General features: G+C 30.7%; 1 protein-coding gene across 3 annotated transcripts in view; it reads left to right on the top strand.

Annotated features, from left to right (window-relative positions):
- LOC114330100 (uncharacterized) overlaps positions 1-19135 on the top strand; it is a 314241-nt gene that overhangs the window by 94112 nt on the left and 200994 nt on the right. For all 3 annotated transcript variants that reach the window (XM_050656442.1, XM_028279415.2, XM_050656443.1), the window contains exon 2: positions 4591-4935. In XM_050656442.1, the coding sequence (XP_050512399.1) occupies positions 4591-4935 (345 nt within the window). The remainder of the gene's footprint in view (positions 1-4590; positions 4936-19135) is intronic.

The following is a 19135-nucleotide window of genomic DNA, read 5'->3' as shown; positions in this document are numbered from 1 at the left end:
CTCAGAGCGTAGATGTACGTGCCTACCTGTCAAATAATTATTTCTTGCTTTAATAATGTGGCATTTTTGCTATTAATATCTTGGTTTGTTTGATGTGAGGGGACGAGGACAGGGTGAAAAAATGTAAACATTTGGTTGATATTTACCTTTTTACTGTACTACCTACCAGATACAAAATGACCTACAAACCTACTATTTTTAAACGTGCCAACCTTTAGCTTTTGTGTTCCACGGTGTTGCCAGGCTTCAATTTGCATATCAAACGGTTCAAAAATGTTATAAGACTTTTTTGCTCTACATTGTGCCTTCTATCTATACCTTTAAGGAACGCACTATTTTCGGGGACACCCTGTATTGAAAAAAATCGATTTTTATTTTGTAACTTCAAATGGCTGTAACTTTTTTTATGATCACATTTGTACTAAGGTAAGTTAGGTTCAATCAAACTATTTTTGACTCCAAAATGTGTGGTATAATTTATGACCAATCTTTTCGGGACACCCTGTATATGTTTGGTATCGGGTTTGGAGTACCGATAATCTATATTACTTTTAGTAGTTTCTATCGGATCAAATGTGAGAAAGTCTACGAAAGGCAGGACCAATGGTCAGTTGCATTTGATGGATTTTTCTATAATCCATTTTATGCAGTGGATGTTGTCGTTGATGTCAAAAGTTTTTCCTAAACCCTGCCTGTTATCTAGGTTGGTAAAAATCTATTTTTTTATAGTCTATTTGTTCTTAAATTTTGACCTTTTGTTATTATTCTTATGAATAACTTGTAGAGGTGGCTTAATAGGCTTATAGGTCGGTAATTATTGAGGTCTGTTGGAACGTCCTTTTTGTGTACTAAGATGGTAAGTGCACTGTGTCATCTTGTAGGTGTTTCACTTTGGTGCAGACACAAGTTGAACAGTTATCTTATGTTCTTTAAAAGTCTATCTTGTAAAAATTTTACGGCTTCTATACAATATTGTCTTCTCCCTAAGCTTTATTTCTTTTCATTTTTCTCAATGCATTCCTTATTTCTTCTTTTGATATATCAGGTATCAATTCCGATCCTTGGCTGACTAAGCTTTTTCTTGAATCTTCTAGTTGTTCGTCATGGTTTTGTTGGCTGTTGTATAGTTCTGTATAGAAGTCTTCTACTACCTTCAGTAATTTATCTCTGTTGGAGATGATATTTCCATTTATATCCTTTAATTTCGTTATTTCTTTTTTGCCATTTATCAATTTTCCCTTAGAACTTTGGGCCTCTTTGTTATTTTTAATTTTTTTTTTAATTTGTTTGTTTTTATGTTTTTGGTTGTCCTTCCTAATAGATTTTTGTATTCTTTTACTCACCTCTCCAAGTTCATGGTGTTCTTATATTATATTATTTTGCATTTTTCTCCTCTCTTCAATTAATGCTTGTGTTTGGGGACTTATTCTTTTGTTAAGTGATGTCTTTTGACAGAGCATCTTCTGGCCTATTTGCAGAAAAATGATTTTATTGACGTGTCGACTTCCACTTCGAAGGTCGTTATCTAGATAACGACCTCCGAAGTAGAAGTCGAAACGTCAATAAAATCATTTTTCAACTTAAATTGCGCTTATTTCCCAATTAGAATAGTAAATTAAGAGCACACAGTAGCGATCAACAGGTAGCAACAAACGCGGTCCAAGATTGCGAAAGTTCTGCGAACTTTCAAAAGTGAGGCAACAGTGCGTCGGTAATTCGACACTGACAGTGACGTTTATACTATCAAAAACAATAATTTTTATACACATAGGCGCGAAATGTTGCCAAGTCAGTGACGTTCGAGTTCTTGTTATAAAAAAATCGATTTTTAGTAGTCCCAATGTGACACAAAATCTAGGCACGGGATAAAAAAGTTTATTTGAAGAAGGTGTAGTTTTTTTTCTTTCTTAATGGCGGTACAGGCTCCTTTTTTCAATATTTTATTTAGTCATAGAGTAATTTCCACATACTAACATATTTCTGAAATTGGGCTCTGTACCGCCATTCTTTATTATATTACGAATATATGTGCAAAATATCTCAACAAAATATTCAAAATTAGAGCCGCAATCTTGGAACGCGTTTGTTGCTACCTGTTGATCGCTACTGTTTGCTCTTAATTTAACAATTTATTCACAAAGGAATTGAACACTTTTTTTTACTTTAAAAATAATACAACATGATGAAATTAAAATTACCAAACACAAAAGAAACTCTAAACGCGTCTGATTTTTTCACTCGATTGGTTTACCCTCGGCTCTGAAGTGGTAAGATTAAAAATATTGGTTGTTGCCAGGTCTCATCTAAAAAAATAGTTCAGAGAAATAAGGAAAAAAAATATCCTGTTGGTGACACAACCCCCTCCAGGCCGAAACCAAATTTTTTGAGTAGTATGGACACCTATAATAATAACCTATATGTTTCCTGCAGACGATTTTGATGATATACATAGTTATAAACAAATGAAGATCAAAAAACGGCAAATTTTCGCTTTTTTCGTCTATTACCAAAAAGTTAAACATCTTCAATAAATTTGATAGTAAGAAGCTTATAAATCGTATAAAAAACTTCAATATTTTTGAGTTTTTATAAATATTCATAAGTTATGTAAGAATTAACTTAGAACATTCTTATTACACGGAATGCTGAGACTTATGGTGCTTGGTGCTTAAATCATACCCTAAATTTCAAAGCAATTGGTCAAATAGTTTGTTTTTCACAAATTAATTTTTATTGTAACACTATAAGTCAGAAAATGATGAAGTTATAGTAATACTTTGGATAGTTTATGAAAGAAGAAGATTTGCACTATTAATTTAATTAAAAAAGAATATGTGTGTACTTTGTACTCACGTAAGAAGATATTCTTCTATAATATAATAGGTAATTTAAACAAAGTAAATATACTTAAAAGGTTATTTGTACTTATTTTATTTAAAAATCAAACTAACTTTCTTATCTACCTACCACTTTCAAAAAGAAGAATATCTTCAAAAATTATGTAATAATATACTTACAATCATAAAATCTATAAAAAAATTTAAAAAATAATAACTTGCTTGGGGCTTGAACCCACTTCACGTCTACCGCGTCGTACGAAAGTTGACGCCATTTCAAACTGCACCAAACTCTCGTATACGTCATGTGGGAATATACACAAACTAAAAGTTTACACCATAAATTTATATGAATTTAATAAAATTATTAGTTTGATTTTTGTCGAAATAAAATACAACAAAATATAGAGTAAGAAAACGATATATGAGATGAAGATTTGTAGAAAGTTTGTTCGTAATCAGATTATGTAAATTAAAGCATTGCCTACTAATAGGTAACTACAATATTTTGTTTACATTTTCCAAATAGATAGGTATTGAAACTATTAGGTATTTCCAACTGAAACATTTAGAATTACGTACCTGCGGCTTTTCAAAACTATTTAAAAAGTCACTATAATTATAAATTTGATTTTATTTCTGTCCACACATCAATAAAAACTAATATTATACAATATTTTTGTTTACCGATAACCTCCATATTGAACAAATATTGACAGATCATTTCAAAATTTCAACACCCAATCAGAGCCCGTATAACAACGTACTGTCGGTGTGTGCATGCGCGGGGATCAATCAAATTTTACCCTCAATCGATTCGCCGCTAAAGAAGAATATCTTCAAAAAAATTACAAAAAATAATTCTAAATATTGCAAAATTATTTTGCAAGAACATGTGAATTAAAAAAGGGGGTGGGGCTAACTTCGTCCCTAATTGCCCTAGGACAATTGTTTTTCTTTCTGAATGTGTATAAAAATTCAGTCTTTCTAAATATGAAAAAATAATGTTTCTACGGATAACGGTTAAAACGTTATTCTAGTTGTTTTTAAGTAAGCAAAAGATCGTCATGTTTTTCAAAATAGTTTTACACTGTTTAAAATTACTTTTTGTCATTTTTTTAAATTAATTTAATAGTATAAATGTTCTTCTTTCATAAACTATCCGAAGTATTATTGTAACCTCATAATGTTGCAAAAAAAATTAATTTGGGAAAAACAAATTAAATATCTTTTAAACTATTTGACCAATTGCTTTGAAATTTAAAATATAATTTAGGCACAAGAAGTCTCAGCATTCCGTGTAATAAGAAGGTTCTAACTTAATTTTTACATAAGTTATGAACATTTATAAAATCTCAAAATTTATGACTTATTTTGCAATTTTCTAAGCAACAAATAAGGATAGACATATTCAGCGAACGCCACATTGAAGTTTTTTATATGATTTATAAGCTTCTTATTCTCAAATTTGTTTAGAATGCTTCACTTTTTAGTAATGGACGAAAAAAGCGAAAATTTACCGTTTTTTGATCTTCATTTGTTTATAACTATGTATATCATCAAAATCGGCTGCAGGAAACATATAGGTTATTAATAAAGATGTCCATACTACTCCAAAAATTTGGTTTCGGCCTGGAGGGAATGTGTCACGAGAAAAATGTTATTTCTCTGAAATAAAAGGAAATGTTCAATATTTAATACTGCAGCATAAATCTTAAAAATGTTTTATTCTCATTTTTTTTGTGTGTTTCAGGCTGATCAAGTTGACCCTAGGTGGTTGAAAAACGAAGACTTTCATAAATTCCATGAACAATGCAACAGGGAATATGGAGTTGAAGGAAAGGATCCTCAGTCAATACCAAAAGATGTAGCAGATGGGATAAAGTTATGTTATTCAAAGAAGGTTGGACTAGTAACCAAGGATAACTATATCAATAGAGATGTAATACAAGAAATGAAAGACGTTGAAAAGGATAACCTAGAACTAGCTGAAAATATCGATAAGTGTGTTACTGATGAAAAATTAACTAATGAAACTATTACGCAAAAAATTAAATGCCTAGCTGAGGCATATTTGACTCATGGACTAGCGTATAAGGTATAAATGCTACATTACCTGATAAAGAATTTTTTTGAAATAAAGCTTTATATTATCATATTTTTCTGCTTCTTTGAACTTATATCCTTAAATTCTATATTCTTAATCCTTATATTCTTAAATTCTATGTATTTATATCGTTTATATTGTTTTTAGTTTTATTTCTCGTTAGACTACTTGTACATACTACTACATACTACAAAATCTTATGAACAATTTCAGTCCGTACACTTTTTGTCAAAAAATTAAAAATGGCGGAGATATTATTGAACAGAAACAATAATTGCTATAAAACCAATCAGGTTTTACGCTCGCGCCTTTACCGCATACGTTCTACCTTAAATATTAATTTTAGCAACAAAGTAACAGAAATCAAAACTGTATAAAATTTAATTCTCTTCATTTTTGTATAGGTAGATTTTTGTTGTGAAACTAATAATAAACGAGATATTTCAATAACTATGCTGTCACTATTTTCTCCCATAACTCAAAAAATATCGACCGCACGAAAAAAAATATAATTACACTTTATACAAAAAAACTTTTTATAATAAAACGTTATCATTATTATTTATAGGAGCCAATATAAAATTATAAACTCATATGAATCTAAGAAAATATTTAAAATGATATAATATAATATTTACAATAATTATCTTATATAACATAAATTTACATAGTAAGTAGACATTGTTATTTGTAAGCTTTATTTTTTATTATTCTTTATTTTTAAGTGTATACTGGACAATTTTATACTTATGAACGAATAATAATTTTATATGTAGTTACGTGGCTAAAGATTCTGAACCAAGGCCAGAATCAAAACAAAAAAAACATCAATTTTTAGTATATTAAATTTTAATTATTTATTAATAAAAATAAAAAAAAAAGTTCCGTACAGCCGGGTTCGAACTCGGAACCTCTTGATCTGCAGTCTAATGCTCTACCTCTGAGCCACCACCTTTCGATCGGTTAGGTAACGTACTTTACAATGGAATTTAAATGTCATTGGATTAGTCACATTTTTAAAATAGTTTGAAATTAAAAAAAAATCGATTTATCCATATAATGGCAGTCAAATATTGTATTGTTAGCTATAGGCCAGAAAATGAAGCATTTTGGATCGCAATTTTTTCGTCCAGCATGAATTTACTTGAAATTTTCGCAGAAGGTAGGGAATAGTCCAAGGATCATTTCCTGTATCATGACGCTGTACGCTTAATCTTGGGGGTGGTTGCTACCCCATCTCGGGGGTGGGAATTTTTTAATTACATTTAAACCATGTAAATTGATGTAAAAGGTAATTCTAGACTATGAATCTGCAATCAATCACAAACAAGTCTGGCTAATTGGCTCTGCCAAAGCCATTTTTCAAAAAAAAAGGTAATTCTAAAAAAAAATTATTTTTACATTTTCTTCGTAAAACTAGTATTTTTCGAGTTATCCGCGCATGAAAGTAACACTTCTTCGACGAATAAATCGATTTATATCGAAAAATATGCATTTTATAAAAAAATTGTATGTATTAAAATTGTATCTTTTAGTAACATAAATTAAATTCTTTTTCCATAATATCTTTATGACCAATAGAAACCGAGATACTGCATGTTAAAATTAGCTTTTTTCGTCAAATGCATAATTTGAAATATTCAAAGCCAAATAATGGGAAAACTTTGCATTTTTCGAAAAAAAATTAAATAATATTTTTTTACGTATTCGTTTAGACCTTTCAAAAAAATAATATAAAGTTTTTGGCGTAAAAATTGGGCGACTTATGATCAAAAAAATGTGTGTACATGCTTTTCTCTACAAAAAAAATCAGTGAAAATAACCCCCGAACTACCCTCCTCATTAAAAATTGGTCTTCGCCGTTCTATAATTCCTTTTATATTAGTATTATCATTGTTGATATTAAAAGGCCTAATTTTATAAAAATTGGAGTTTAAAGATTAATCGGTTTTTTGCAATTTCGTATTTTTCACCTTTTTCTTTAAAATATCTCCGAAAATACTGGAAATACGAAAAAAATGATACATTACTAAATTGTAGTTTTAAATTACTAAAATTTCCTTGTACACAGATTTTCATTACAGCGAATAGTTAGCGAGATATAGCTATTTAAAACCTCTATTTACGAGCAAACACCCCCTTATTCGAGCCCTTTAAACTTACCCCGATTAAAAACTAAGGAATCTAACGGTATTTAATTTACATAGTCTTATAGCTCTTCAAAAATACTACAAAATTATTGTTGAAAAAATTTTTATCACCAAAAATTAAGGAGCTCTATGTTTATAAAACGAATTTTTTTTCGAAAAATTCGAATAGTCCGCTTATAGAGCATTTTCTATGTATATAATACCACAGAACCGGTTCGTATTCTAGAAAATGACTAAAAAACTATTGTATTTGTATTTGTACATATTTGTAAATTCGAATTTTTGTGTAAATAAATGTTCTTGTAAACAACTATTTTTAATGGGAAACAAGCCACAATTTTACCAAAAATGATTTTATTAACGTTTCGAAGCCCAAATCGGGTTTCGTTGTCAAAATACAAAATACTACTGTATTTGTAATTCCTAATTTCACTTTTTTCTGTATAGATCTATTAAATTATTTTAGTTTAAAAATTGCAATGTTATTAAGGGTGGTTTTAAGGGTTGAAATATTATGATATATCCTAAAGCATAAAACAATTATTATTTAACCAATCAAAACCAAATTTTACCCATATTAAAGTTAACAATGTTTTTTAAATTATTTTAACAATAAGGGGTAGTTTACATACCTAAAATAATCAACGCTCTTGTGCATGATATAGAATATGAAGTGCAGGGTGGGATGATCCTACATAATCCCAAATTTTTATGTAAATCTATGTAAGCCGAAATTATTCTTAGGGTAAGTAATTTTTTTATATAGCTCCAACAAGTTTTAAGGGTTGAGATATTATTATATTACATCTTACTGCATAAAACAATCATTATGTAACTAATAAGAACCAAACATTGAAGTAACCAAATATTAAAGTTTAAAATGTTTATAATTTTTTAAAGCTGGGGTAGTTTTCACCCTTAAAAACCCAAAAACGTACAAAGGCTCAATATAGAAAATGAAAAAGAGGGTGAAATGGGCCTAATCCCAATTGTTTGTACAAATCGATGTTGGACGAAACAATTGCGAGGTTTTGCCAGTTTCATTTCCTCGACTACTTGTTCTGAGCTATTCTGAAAATTTCAGGTGGCTAGGTAGCATAGAACTATTTTTAAAATGGATTACAAAATTTGCGGATATAGTGACATAGTTACAAAAGCCAAGCCAAGTATAAAAACGTTTTAATAATAAGCGAAAATATAGAAAATCGCATTTTCAACAATTTCAGTTCCTACTAGTATGGTATAACTAGACCCAAACCCAGACATCAAAAGTGAAAGTTATCCTCCAACACCAAATGGTTCTATATGGTCCACATAATGTTCAGAAAAAAGTCACACCATTTTGAGCGTCGGGTTTTTGGGGTGAGGGGGAAGAAATCGGTAAATTCGTAGTTTTTTACGTTTTTCGTCAATATTTCTAAAACTATGCAGTTTAGCATAAACAACTTTCTATACAAAAATATTCTACATTAAATTTGAAATAAAAAAGGCCCATTGCATAATCCTTCTAAAATGAACGGTTCCAAAGTTACGGAGATAGAATATTATAATTGGTCCAAAAAAATGCCTAACCCAGACATCAAAAGTAAAAGTTTTCCCCCAACACAAAATTGTTTTATATGGTCCACATATTGTTCAGTAAAAAGTTACACCAATTTTAGCGTCTGGTTTGGGGGAGATGGGGGAGAAGTCGGTAAATTAGTATACCCCATTCCACGAACATACGCCTGTTTTGGATTACTTCGACAACGAATATTTTACTGTGCAAAATAAGAAGAACGAAAGTAAATTTCAAATTACATTGTTGTTTATTGGAATAATTATTAGCGCCATTTATTTTCGTACTTCTTATGTTGCACAGTAAAATATTCGTTGTCGAAGTAATCCAAAACAGGCGTATGTTCGTGGAATGGCCCATAGTTGTTTTAGGTTTTTCATCGATACTTTTAAAACTATGCTTTAGCGTAAATTATGTTCTATACTCAAATTTTCTACATGAAATTTAAAACAAAAAAGGTCGAATACATAATTGTTATAAAATCAACGGTTCCAGAGTTACGGAGGGTGAAAAATGGAGGTTTTCGATACCTTTTATATTTTTTGGGCAATTTATAATATTATTACCAATGAAAGAAATTATTTTGTAAATAAAATTTGCTATTTCAGTGGCCGATGGTATGATAGTGATAAGCCCTCGAAGAAACGTCAACCTCACTACCAAAAATCATCATCAATTGTCCAAATAATATAAAAAGTATCGAAAACCTCCACTTTTCACCCTCCGTAACTCTGGAACCGTTGATTTTATAACAATTATGTATAGGACCTTTTTTTAAACGCTTTTATTTAGTTCAATAGTTTGCGTCAAATCTTTAGACGTTAATTTGACTGCCTTTTCTTCAATGCAAATGAATGAAAATTTGCAGACATATTCATTCGCGGGAACAACACACAAATAGTCAGTAAAAAAAATTTTATGTTGATTAATTTTTTAAATAAAAAAAAGCTATTTTAATGGAAAATGCTTGAATTCTCTTGTTCTTTACAATGTAAAGACTTGAAACTTTTTGAGGATTGTAGCTAATGATATGAACTATACATAATTTCACTTTTTACGTTATGGCTATGGGTACATAATTCGCAAATATTTTACGTGTATTCCTACTTTTTCTGTCTTTACACGGCAAATTACGTGTAGTAAAATTCACACTGGTATGGATATGTAAACATTACTAGAATGTCATTCTACATGAAAATATCATCATTAATTTAAAGAGATTGCTTTTGAATGTTCTTGGATAACTGTTATTTTTATAATTGCAAATTATTAATTCAGTTAATAAATGTGATAATTTTTTCACTAACTATGTATTCAGTGATTGTAATAATTTATTTGTACAACAAAAACTAATACTCAATCGAGAAAAGAGGAAAAGTGTTAAAGTGATTTTTTAATAATATATTGTTATGGAACGCTTACAATTTTGAACATCTTTAACAACAAAAAACTTGGATCACAGAATATACTATCCTGATGTATTCTCTGCTTGGATCTTCCACAAATAATACACAATAAATAACTTTTTATTAAGTTCACGTCTTAAATCAATTATTTATCAAATACACTATATAGCAATAATATTTAATCAATGCCTCAAAATATTCCCGATGCAATGTCAAATATTTAAAATTGTCACTGATTGTCAGTGTCTGACTGACAATATATGCTGACAATATTATATTCAGCTGAGTGCGTTGTACGACAAAAATAGATTTGGAAAATATTACCACGGCATTGTGTTCATTTTTTTCGAATCCTGAAAAAACCAATAAATATTTTTGAAAAATTTAAACGCAGAATGAAAGATTAAATTATTACCGAGGGCCGAAAGTCCCTTGGAATAAATAAAATGTTTATTTTGAATGAGATATTTGAAATTAAAAATCACACTAAATTTTCTCTTAGATTTCACCCCTGTAACTTATTTAAATAAACATTATAGAAGTTCTCACGGACTTTCGTCCCTCGCTAATAACGTAATTTTTCATTCTGTGTTTAAATTTTTCAAAAATACTTATTAGTTTTCTCAGGATCCGAAAAAAATTAATCCCCATTTGAATAGCATTGCAGCCGAAAATACGCACCGATACTCTTAATTATTTACGTTATGCTGCATAAATAAACAATAAATTTCAAATTTTTTACAGATTCCGTCTACTTTTTATGTTAGTACATCATGTTTTATACATATTTTAATAAACATGACAATATATTTTAATGTTTGAAAAGTGTAAGACTAAAAATTGAAAAATAAAAAAATATGAAAAAAAACTTTTTAAGAAACGCTTTTCTTTAGTTACGAGTGACTAAAATTAAAAGTATTATAAAAAAATTAACTAAAAAGCAAAAGATAAAAAAATTCTAACAATAAAACACGAAAACGTTTGTTTTCTATACTTCCACAAAATTTATTATATCTAAGTGACTACAGCTGTTTCGGCGGAGTGCCTTTCTCGATAAAAAAATTGAAAAAATCTGACACATTCGTTAAAGAAAAGCGAGGGGCGAAAACCGTGTATTCGATGAAGACGCGCCACGCTGGTCTTTGACGAATGTGTTAGATTTTTTCAATTTTTTTTTTATCTTTTGCTTTATAGTTATTTTTTTATAATATTTTTAATTTTAGTCATTCGTAACTAAAGAAAAGCGTTTCTTAAAAAGTTTTTTTTTCATATTTTTTTATTTGTTTTAAAGTTTATGTAGAACATTTTTGTATAGAACGTTGTTTACGCTAAAGCATAGTTTTAGAACTATTGACGAAAAACGTAAAAAAACTACTAATTTGGGTTAAACTTAAAGATTAGAAAACTAAAATTTGGGGCAGCTTGGCATGCAAGGTCAAATGCTATCCCGACTGAGCTATATGAGATGTTTATAATTTGTAAACTTTTAAACCCCTTAAACCCTTAATATCTGTTTATTATTTTAAAAAATAAACTGTATTGGCCTACTAAATAATATACCTACTTGAAATTTTTTGTTGAATAAATGTTTCGTCACTCTAATATATTATAAAATAAAAGAACAAGGCTAAAATTTGAAAGTTTATTAAATAACTTAAATAATTGTAATTTTCCATGACTCTTCTACAGCCAGGCTACTGAAGCTTTTTTCGACAGGTAATACCTATATTCGAACAAATTGTTAACTATTTTCTGAGTAGGATCTAGATGCCAGTTTTATTTATAAAGAATTGTGTCAAAAAACGACCTTTTTCCTTTTTTATCAAATCATTGAAAAACAGGGAAACTTATGGTTTTTAGTACAAACATCTTCGAGAGCATGAAAAAAGCTTTAAAATGACGTATAAATGTGCAGTTGACCCACTACATGGTAAACACCAGCCATTGTTTGTTCCGTATTAATACCGCAAAAATTGTGAATTAGCATAGTTTAAAAATAGTGAAAGTGATCCAGCAAGAAGATTACACTATCCACTAGCTGGGTAAGTGTTTGCAAAATTCAATATGTCCAAATAGACTATTAATTAGAATTAGAATTACACAAAGACTATATAGACTTTTTATCAGCAATTTATTTTCGAATGTTTTTATTTTATTATTCTTGGGTGCGACTCAATTGCACTAGACAAGAAATATTAATCATCCATTTATAAAAATGTTTTTGGCTGGAAATGGGAACGGATCCGGTCCAGCCAACAATATATATAATGCACAAATGAATCAACCCTCAAATACAATGATACCAATGCAACCAAATCATCAATATATGCAACAACACAACTCTGTATCAGCAGTCATGATGCACTATTATCAAAATCAATTCCCACCTCTTCCAAATATGTACACTCATCCATCTAATTTCCAAAATTTATCCTTACCTCAAATGAGCCAAAACTCAGTTCCTCCACAGCCTGAGATACACTCAAAAACTTTAGAAGAAGGAATAGATTATTCCCTACCGTTCTCATCAAGTGACTATGAAAACATGGAAAGTGATGCAAATGTTTGTCCGTGGCAACAACTAAAAGAGTCGAGATCAAAAAGAAAACGTAGAAAAATAGCAGAAACTACTGAGCAATGTGCTTCGGTAAGCACATCTAAGAGGTTTCAAACTCTCTCAGAAGAAAACCCAGATACAAACCAAATCCATACCAGTAAAAGAAACGATGACAACCCAAATACCCAAACGAAAGATCCCAAGCCGCCCCCTATTTATGTTTACGGAGTAATAGACTACAAAGCAATGACTATAGCGCAAGTTACTGAAGATGAAACATATTATACTACCACTCTTCCTGAAAATGTTGTTAAAATAAATGCTAAAACACCTGATTCTTATAGGAAAATAATAAATTACATGAGAGAAGAAAAAATAGTGCACCATAGCTATCAACTCAAACAAGAAAGAGCATATAGAGTCGTCCTAAGAGGTTTACACCATTCTATACCCTTAGAGCAAATAAAATCTGAATTATTAAGGCAAGGCCATACAGTCAGAAATGTTTTAAACATCCGGCACAGAGTAACAAAAGAGCCTCTACCATTATTTTTCGTCGATTTGGAACCAAAAACAACAATAATAAAGTTTTAATGTGGAATTTATATACAATACCAGAATTAGAGTAGAAGCTCCGAAACACAAGAACACCATTGTGCAATGCACTCGATGTAAGGCATACGGACACTCTAAGTCATACTGTTATAAACCTTATGTGTGTTAAATGTGGAGGATCACACGACACCAAAAGTTGCACAAAACCGAAAGACACAACTGCAACATGTACTCTTTGCAAGGGCAACCACCCAGCGAACTATAAAGGCTGCACTGTTTATCGAGACTTATTAAAAGCAAAGAACAGGAATAACGACACAACTAGACCTAGAAACACAGAAGGATACATAAATCCCAATCCAGCACAGCACCAAATGACTCAACAATATGCGCAAAATGGAATCAATTATGCTCAAGTAACCTCAGGAAACATCAACAGACCAAATAATGGTCAAGATTTAACACACATGATGACAAGCTTCTTAAATGAATTCAAAAATCTATTTAATCAACTTCTGAACCAAAATAGCATGATCCTGAACATGCTAATAACAGTCATTAGTAAAATAACGAATTAATGGCTCCATCAATTAGAATAGCCGCCTGGAACGCCAACGGGCTACCAAACCATATACAGGAAATCACAGCATTTTTAAAAGTAAATAAATTAGATGTTCTTCTCATCTCAGAATCACACTCAACCGAAAGAACAGTAGTAAAAATCCCTTTATACACAACGTACCTTACTCATCATCCTGATGGAACTTCTCACGCAGGAACAGCAATTATTATTAAATCTTCTATTAAACACTATTTCCTACAAAAGTACGCCACACCTAAAATACAAGGAACCATACTAAAAATAGAAACATTTACATGGCCACTTGCCATTGCAGCAATTTACTGTCCTCCTAGACACTCCATATCAATTGAAGAATACGAGACCTTTTTTCAAGAACTAGGACCCCGATTTATAGCAGCTGGAGACTGGAACGCCAAACACACCGTATGGGGATCGAGGCTTATAACACCAAATGGTCGAAATTTATTGGCGTGCTCGCCGAGAAATAATTTAAACTTCCTTTCGACAGGTCAGCCAACGTATTGGCCGACCGATCAAAACAGGATTCCTGACCTGCTAGACTTTGCCGTTATCAAAGGTATCTCAAATATACATTACAAAATAGAACCCAGTCTTGATTTAAGTTCAGATCACACCGCAATAATCATAACACTAAGTACAACTGTAATATGGAAGGAACCTGTGGCAAAACTCTGCAATAAAAGAACCAACTGGGAACAATTTCAAGCTATTATTAACACAAATATAAACTTAAGACATCGAATTAAATAACCCCATGAAATAGAAAAAGCAGTGCAACATTTAACAGAAATAATAGGAAGTCAACTCCAGACGATAAAAAAATTACCACCCATGATCATAATATTCCTTTACAAATTAAAGAAATTTTAAATGAAAAAAGAAGAGCTAGAGCCAAATGGCAGCGGTCAAGGAATCCCCGGGATAAAACACAATTAAATCGGTTAACACATCAACTGCGTACAGCTTTAATCCAGGCCCGTAATGAGACTTTTTTAATATTACATCTCCAACCTAACACCTAATGACCATTCATTATGGCAAGCGACCAAAAAATTCAAGAGACCAATAGCATCTATTCCACCAATTAGAAAATCGGATCTAAGCTGGGTAAAAACTGATGAAGAAAAATCAAACACATTAGCACAACACCTCGCCCAGGTATTTAGTCTACATACCGAAGTCAATGCTGAAGATGAAGAAATATACACATTTCTCGACGCTCCTTGTCAATTATCACTACCACTGAAACCATGTACACCAACAGAGATCTGGAAGGCGATAAATAGAATAAACCCTCATAAGGCTCCAGGTTATGACTTAATTAATGGTGATGTACTAAAGCATTTGCCTAGAAAAGCGATAGTCCTGCTAACTATTGTATATAACAGCATGATAAGACTGTGTCACTTTCCTATTCAATGGAAATACGCACAAATAATTATGATTGCGAAACCGGGCAAACCGCCTACAGAACCCTCCTCCTATCGTCCTATAAGCCTTCTACCAATAATGTCAAAAATTTTCGAAAGACTTCTCTTAGTCCGAATTCTCGAAAGACTAAACATAAATAACATAATACCTGACCATCAATTGGGCTTCCGACAGAACTACTCAGCAATACAGCAGTGCCATAGGATTGTAAATTATATAAAAGAAACTTTAGAGGGAAAGAAAATGTGTGCGGCAGTATTCCTTGATGTGGAACAGGCATTTGATAAGGTGTGGCATAAAGGCCTGTTGTATAAAGTTAAAAAGAATATGCCTAATGAAATATACCTGATATTAAAATCATATCTGAGCGAGCGATTTTTCCAAATCAAAGTAAATACCTTACTTTCCAAATATCATCCTATACAATCCGGAGTACCTCAAGGTAGTGTCCTCGGTCCCTTCCTTTATCTCCTTTACACTGCTGATATACCTGCTGATGATGACATTACTATGGCCACATTTGCCGACGATACAGGAATCCTTACATCAGACGATAACCCAGATAGAGCTTCTAACAAACTGCAAAACTATTTAAATTCACTTCAAACATGGTTAACAAAATGGAAGATTAAAGTAAACGGTGAAAAGTCTTCACAAATTGCGTTCTCAACAAGAAGGATCGACTGTCCACAGGTTCATATTAACAACATTCCTATCCCCTTAAAATCAGATGTCAACTACCTGGGACTCCATTTGGACCGAAAGCTGACATGGAAGAACCATATCAAAACCAAGAAAGCTCAACTAAATTTAAAAGTCAGACAAATGTATTGGCTGTTAGGTAAAAGATCCCAGTTTTCATTAGAAAACAAAGTATTATTATACAAAATTATACTAAAGCCGATATGGAGTTATGGTATAGAGTATAGAGTTATGGGGCTGCAGCAAACCGAGCAACACTAAAATACTGCAAACTTTTCTATCAAAGACGCTGCGCATGATAGCGAATGCACCATGGTACGTTTCCAATATAACTATCCATAATGACCTTGAGATACCATTCATCGAAGATGTTATTAAACTACAGGCAAACAAAGCCCAAGAAAGAAATTTCGCCCATAAAAGTCAAACTCTTTAACAACTCTACCAGCCGCCACTTGTGGGAAGAAGACTGAAAAGGACATGGCCAGAGGACCTAACTGATTAGATGTATTGGAGAACCATCGATGGATGGTGCCCAAAGCATGCCAGGATTCAAGACTTTGCTACTATTTGCTAAATACTCTGTGTTGTAATTGGAGTAGATTGTAAATTTGCACTTAATAAAATGAAAAAAAAATGACGTATTATAAGGGTTGATGTACTCATTTATTGTTAATATAATTGCAAAAAAGGGTCTAAATTGCAAAAAAAAAATCGCCATATCTATTCTAAAAATTATTGGAAAACTTTAAAATTTTTGTCGAGTTAGGGTTTTTTGATGCTTAGTATGTGACAAAAATTTCAAAGCGATTCATTCAATTGTTTAAATTTTATTCAAATTTTTTTCCCAGAGAGATTTTTTTGCAATAAGTCAGAAAAAAATAATGTTCAGCAACGAACCATTCTACAGATGTCAAATGAAAGAGCATGAGCTAAACTTTCAAATTGGTTTAAAAAAGTGAATAAAACATGTACTTATTAGTAATAAATAATTATTCAAAAGTATCGTCAGTTTTTTCTTATAAACTTTTTATTTTATAATATAATTGAATAAATTATATTAAATAGTAAATTATTATTATACGCATATATCCATAAAGTAACGCATAAATTCATTATTTCGTAAACCGGCGACTATAAGAAAAATCCCGAAACAGGTCGATTTTTATTTTTAATTTCCAATTTTTTGGCATTTATATCATACTAGTGACGTCATCCATCTGGGCGTGATGACGTAATCGATGATTTTTTTAAATGAGAATAGGGGTCATGTGATAGCTCATTTGAAAGGGTATTCAATTCTCTATTCCCTAATATAAACATTAACATAATTATTTATACAAGGTGTTCAAACAACATTTTTTTAATTAAAATAATTGAGACAAAAAGAAGAATGTATGTAATTTATCTAATTCAAAATACGTTTTAATGTTGTCAGAAAACAGAAAAGAAATGTTTATTTGACAAATAAATATTGTTTTTCGCTTAAATTCAATGTTAAAGCTGCCACCCACCTGCCTCTTGCCAGTTTGAACATTTCGTTTAAGCGAAATTCAATGTTTATTTGTCAATTAAACTTTTGTTCTGTTTTATGACAGTAGTAAAACGCATTTTGAATTAAATAAATTACATACATTCTTCTTTCTGTCTCAATTATTTTAATTAAAAAAATGTTTTTTGCACACCCTGTATAAATAATTATGTTAATGTTTACATTAGTAAATAGAGAATTGAATACCCTTTCAAATAAGCTATCACTTGATCCATATTCTCATTTAAAAAAAATCATCGATTTCGTCATCACGCCCAGATGGATGACGTCACTAGTATGATATATATGCAAAAAATCGGAAGTTAAAAATAAAAATCGACCTGTTTCGGGATTTTTTCTTAAAGTCGCCGTTTTACGAAATAATGAATTTATGCGTTACTTTATGGACGCACTGTATAATACATTATGTATATTTATTACCATTTTTTACTAATTATTATATATAGTCCGTGTGCTATAATTTTGCCCATGCGGTACGATTCATTTTCAATCAAATTAAGTCAAAACATAAATTGAAACGAACGTCAATGTGTATATACATTTTGTATACTGTATTACTATATACTACACACGTCGGCGTATGTTTCGTTTTCTGTTTTGACTTAATTTGATTGAAAATGAATCGTACCGCGTGAGAAAAGTTATAGCGGACGGACTATACATAACATTACTTGGTAGTTGTGCACCTAAAACACGGTCCATTTTTTTGAAAAAATTTATTAAAAAAGTTTATAGGGAAAAATTGACGATACTTTTGCATAATTATTTATTACTAATACATGCATTTTTTATTCACTTTTTTTAAACCAATTTGAAACTTTAGGTTATGCTCTTTCATTTGACACCTGTAGAATAGTTCTAACATTATTTTTTTCTGACTTATGTTATTGCAAAAAAAGCTCTCTGGGATAAAAAATTTGAATAAAATTTAAACGATTGAATGAATTGATTTGAAATATTTTTGTCACGTACCTATTAAGTAACAAAGAACCCTCATTTGACATTTGACTATACACTAATTTTTACAACAGTTTATTTTTTTTTTTGCAATTTCGACCTTTTCTCGCAATTATATTAACAATAAATGAGTATATTATCAACCTTTATAATAAGTAATTTTAAAGCTTTTTCCATGCTCTCGAAGATGTTTGTACTAAGAAAACCATAAGTTTCACTGTTTTCCATTTATTTGATAAAAAAGAAAACAGGCCGTTTTTTGACACTAAATTGTTTATAAATGAAAACGGATCCTACGGATCCGACGCAGGAATTAGTTACAATTTTTTCTTATAGGTATTACCAGGCAATTTTTGTCTAAACTGAGATCTTTATGTAACTTGGTTTTATTTTATTTTCTGCGCCTTAATATGATACTAACACCGATATCTATTAAGAGGTGGCTGAAATACGTAAGTAACAAGGTTCTATCTGAGAGAATTTTAAATGTTGATAAGTTAACAAGGTTCTAATTGACATAAAAACAGTCAACTAAGTACACAAGGTCCTATCTGTAAGAACTGAAAGTGTTTATAAGTTAATAATAAGACTTTATCGAATAATAAGTTGTTTTATTATATAATAATTGTTAAACAAGTGTATATGTGAAATATAAACCTTTATTAAATAAGTTGAAATCATTTCTCAAATCAGATTTCCTTTGTATTACCTATTGAAAT

The sequence above is a fragment of the Diabrotica virgifera genome, chromosome 7 (genome assembly GCF_917563875.1).
Source record: "Diabrotica virgifera virgifera chromosome 7, PGI_DIABVI_V3a".
NCBI lineage: Eukaryota > Metazoa > Arthropoda > Insecta > Coleoptera > Chrysomelidae > Diabrotica > Diabrotica virgifera.
Note: the sequence above shows the minus strand (reverse complement) of the source record. Positions and strands in the feature narration are given on the sequence as shown.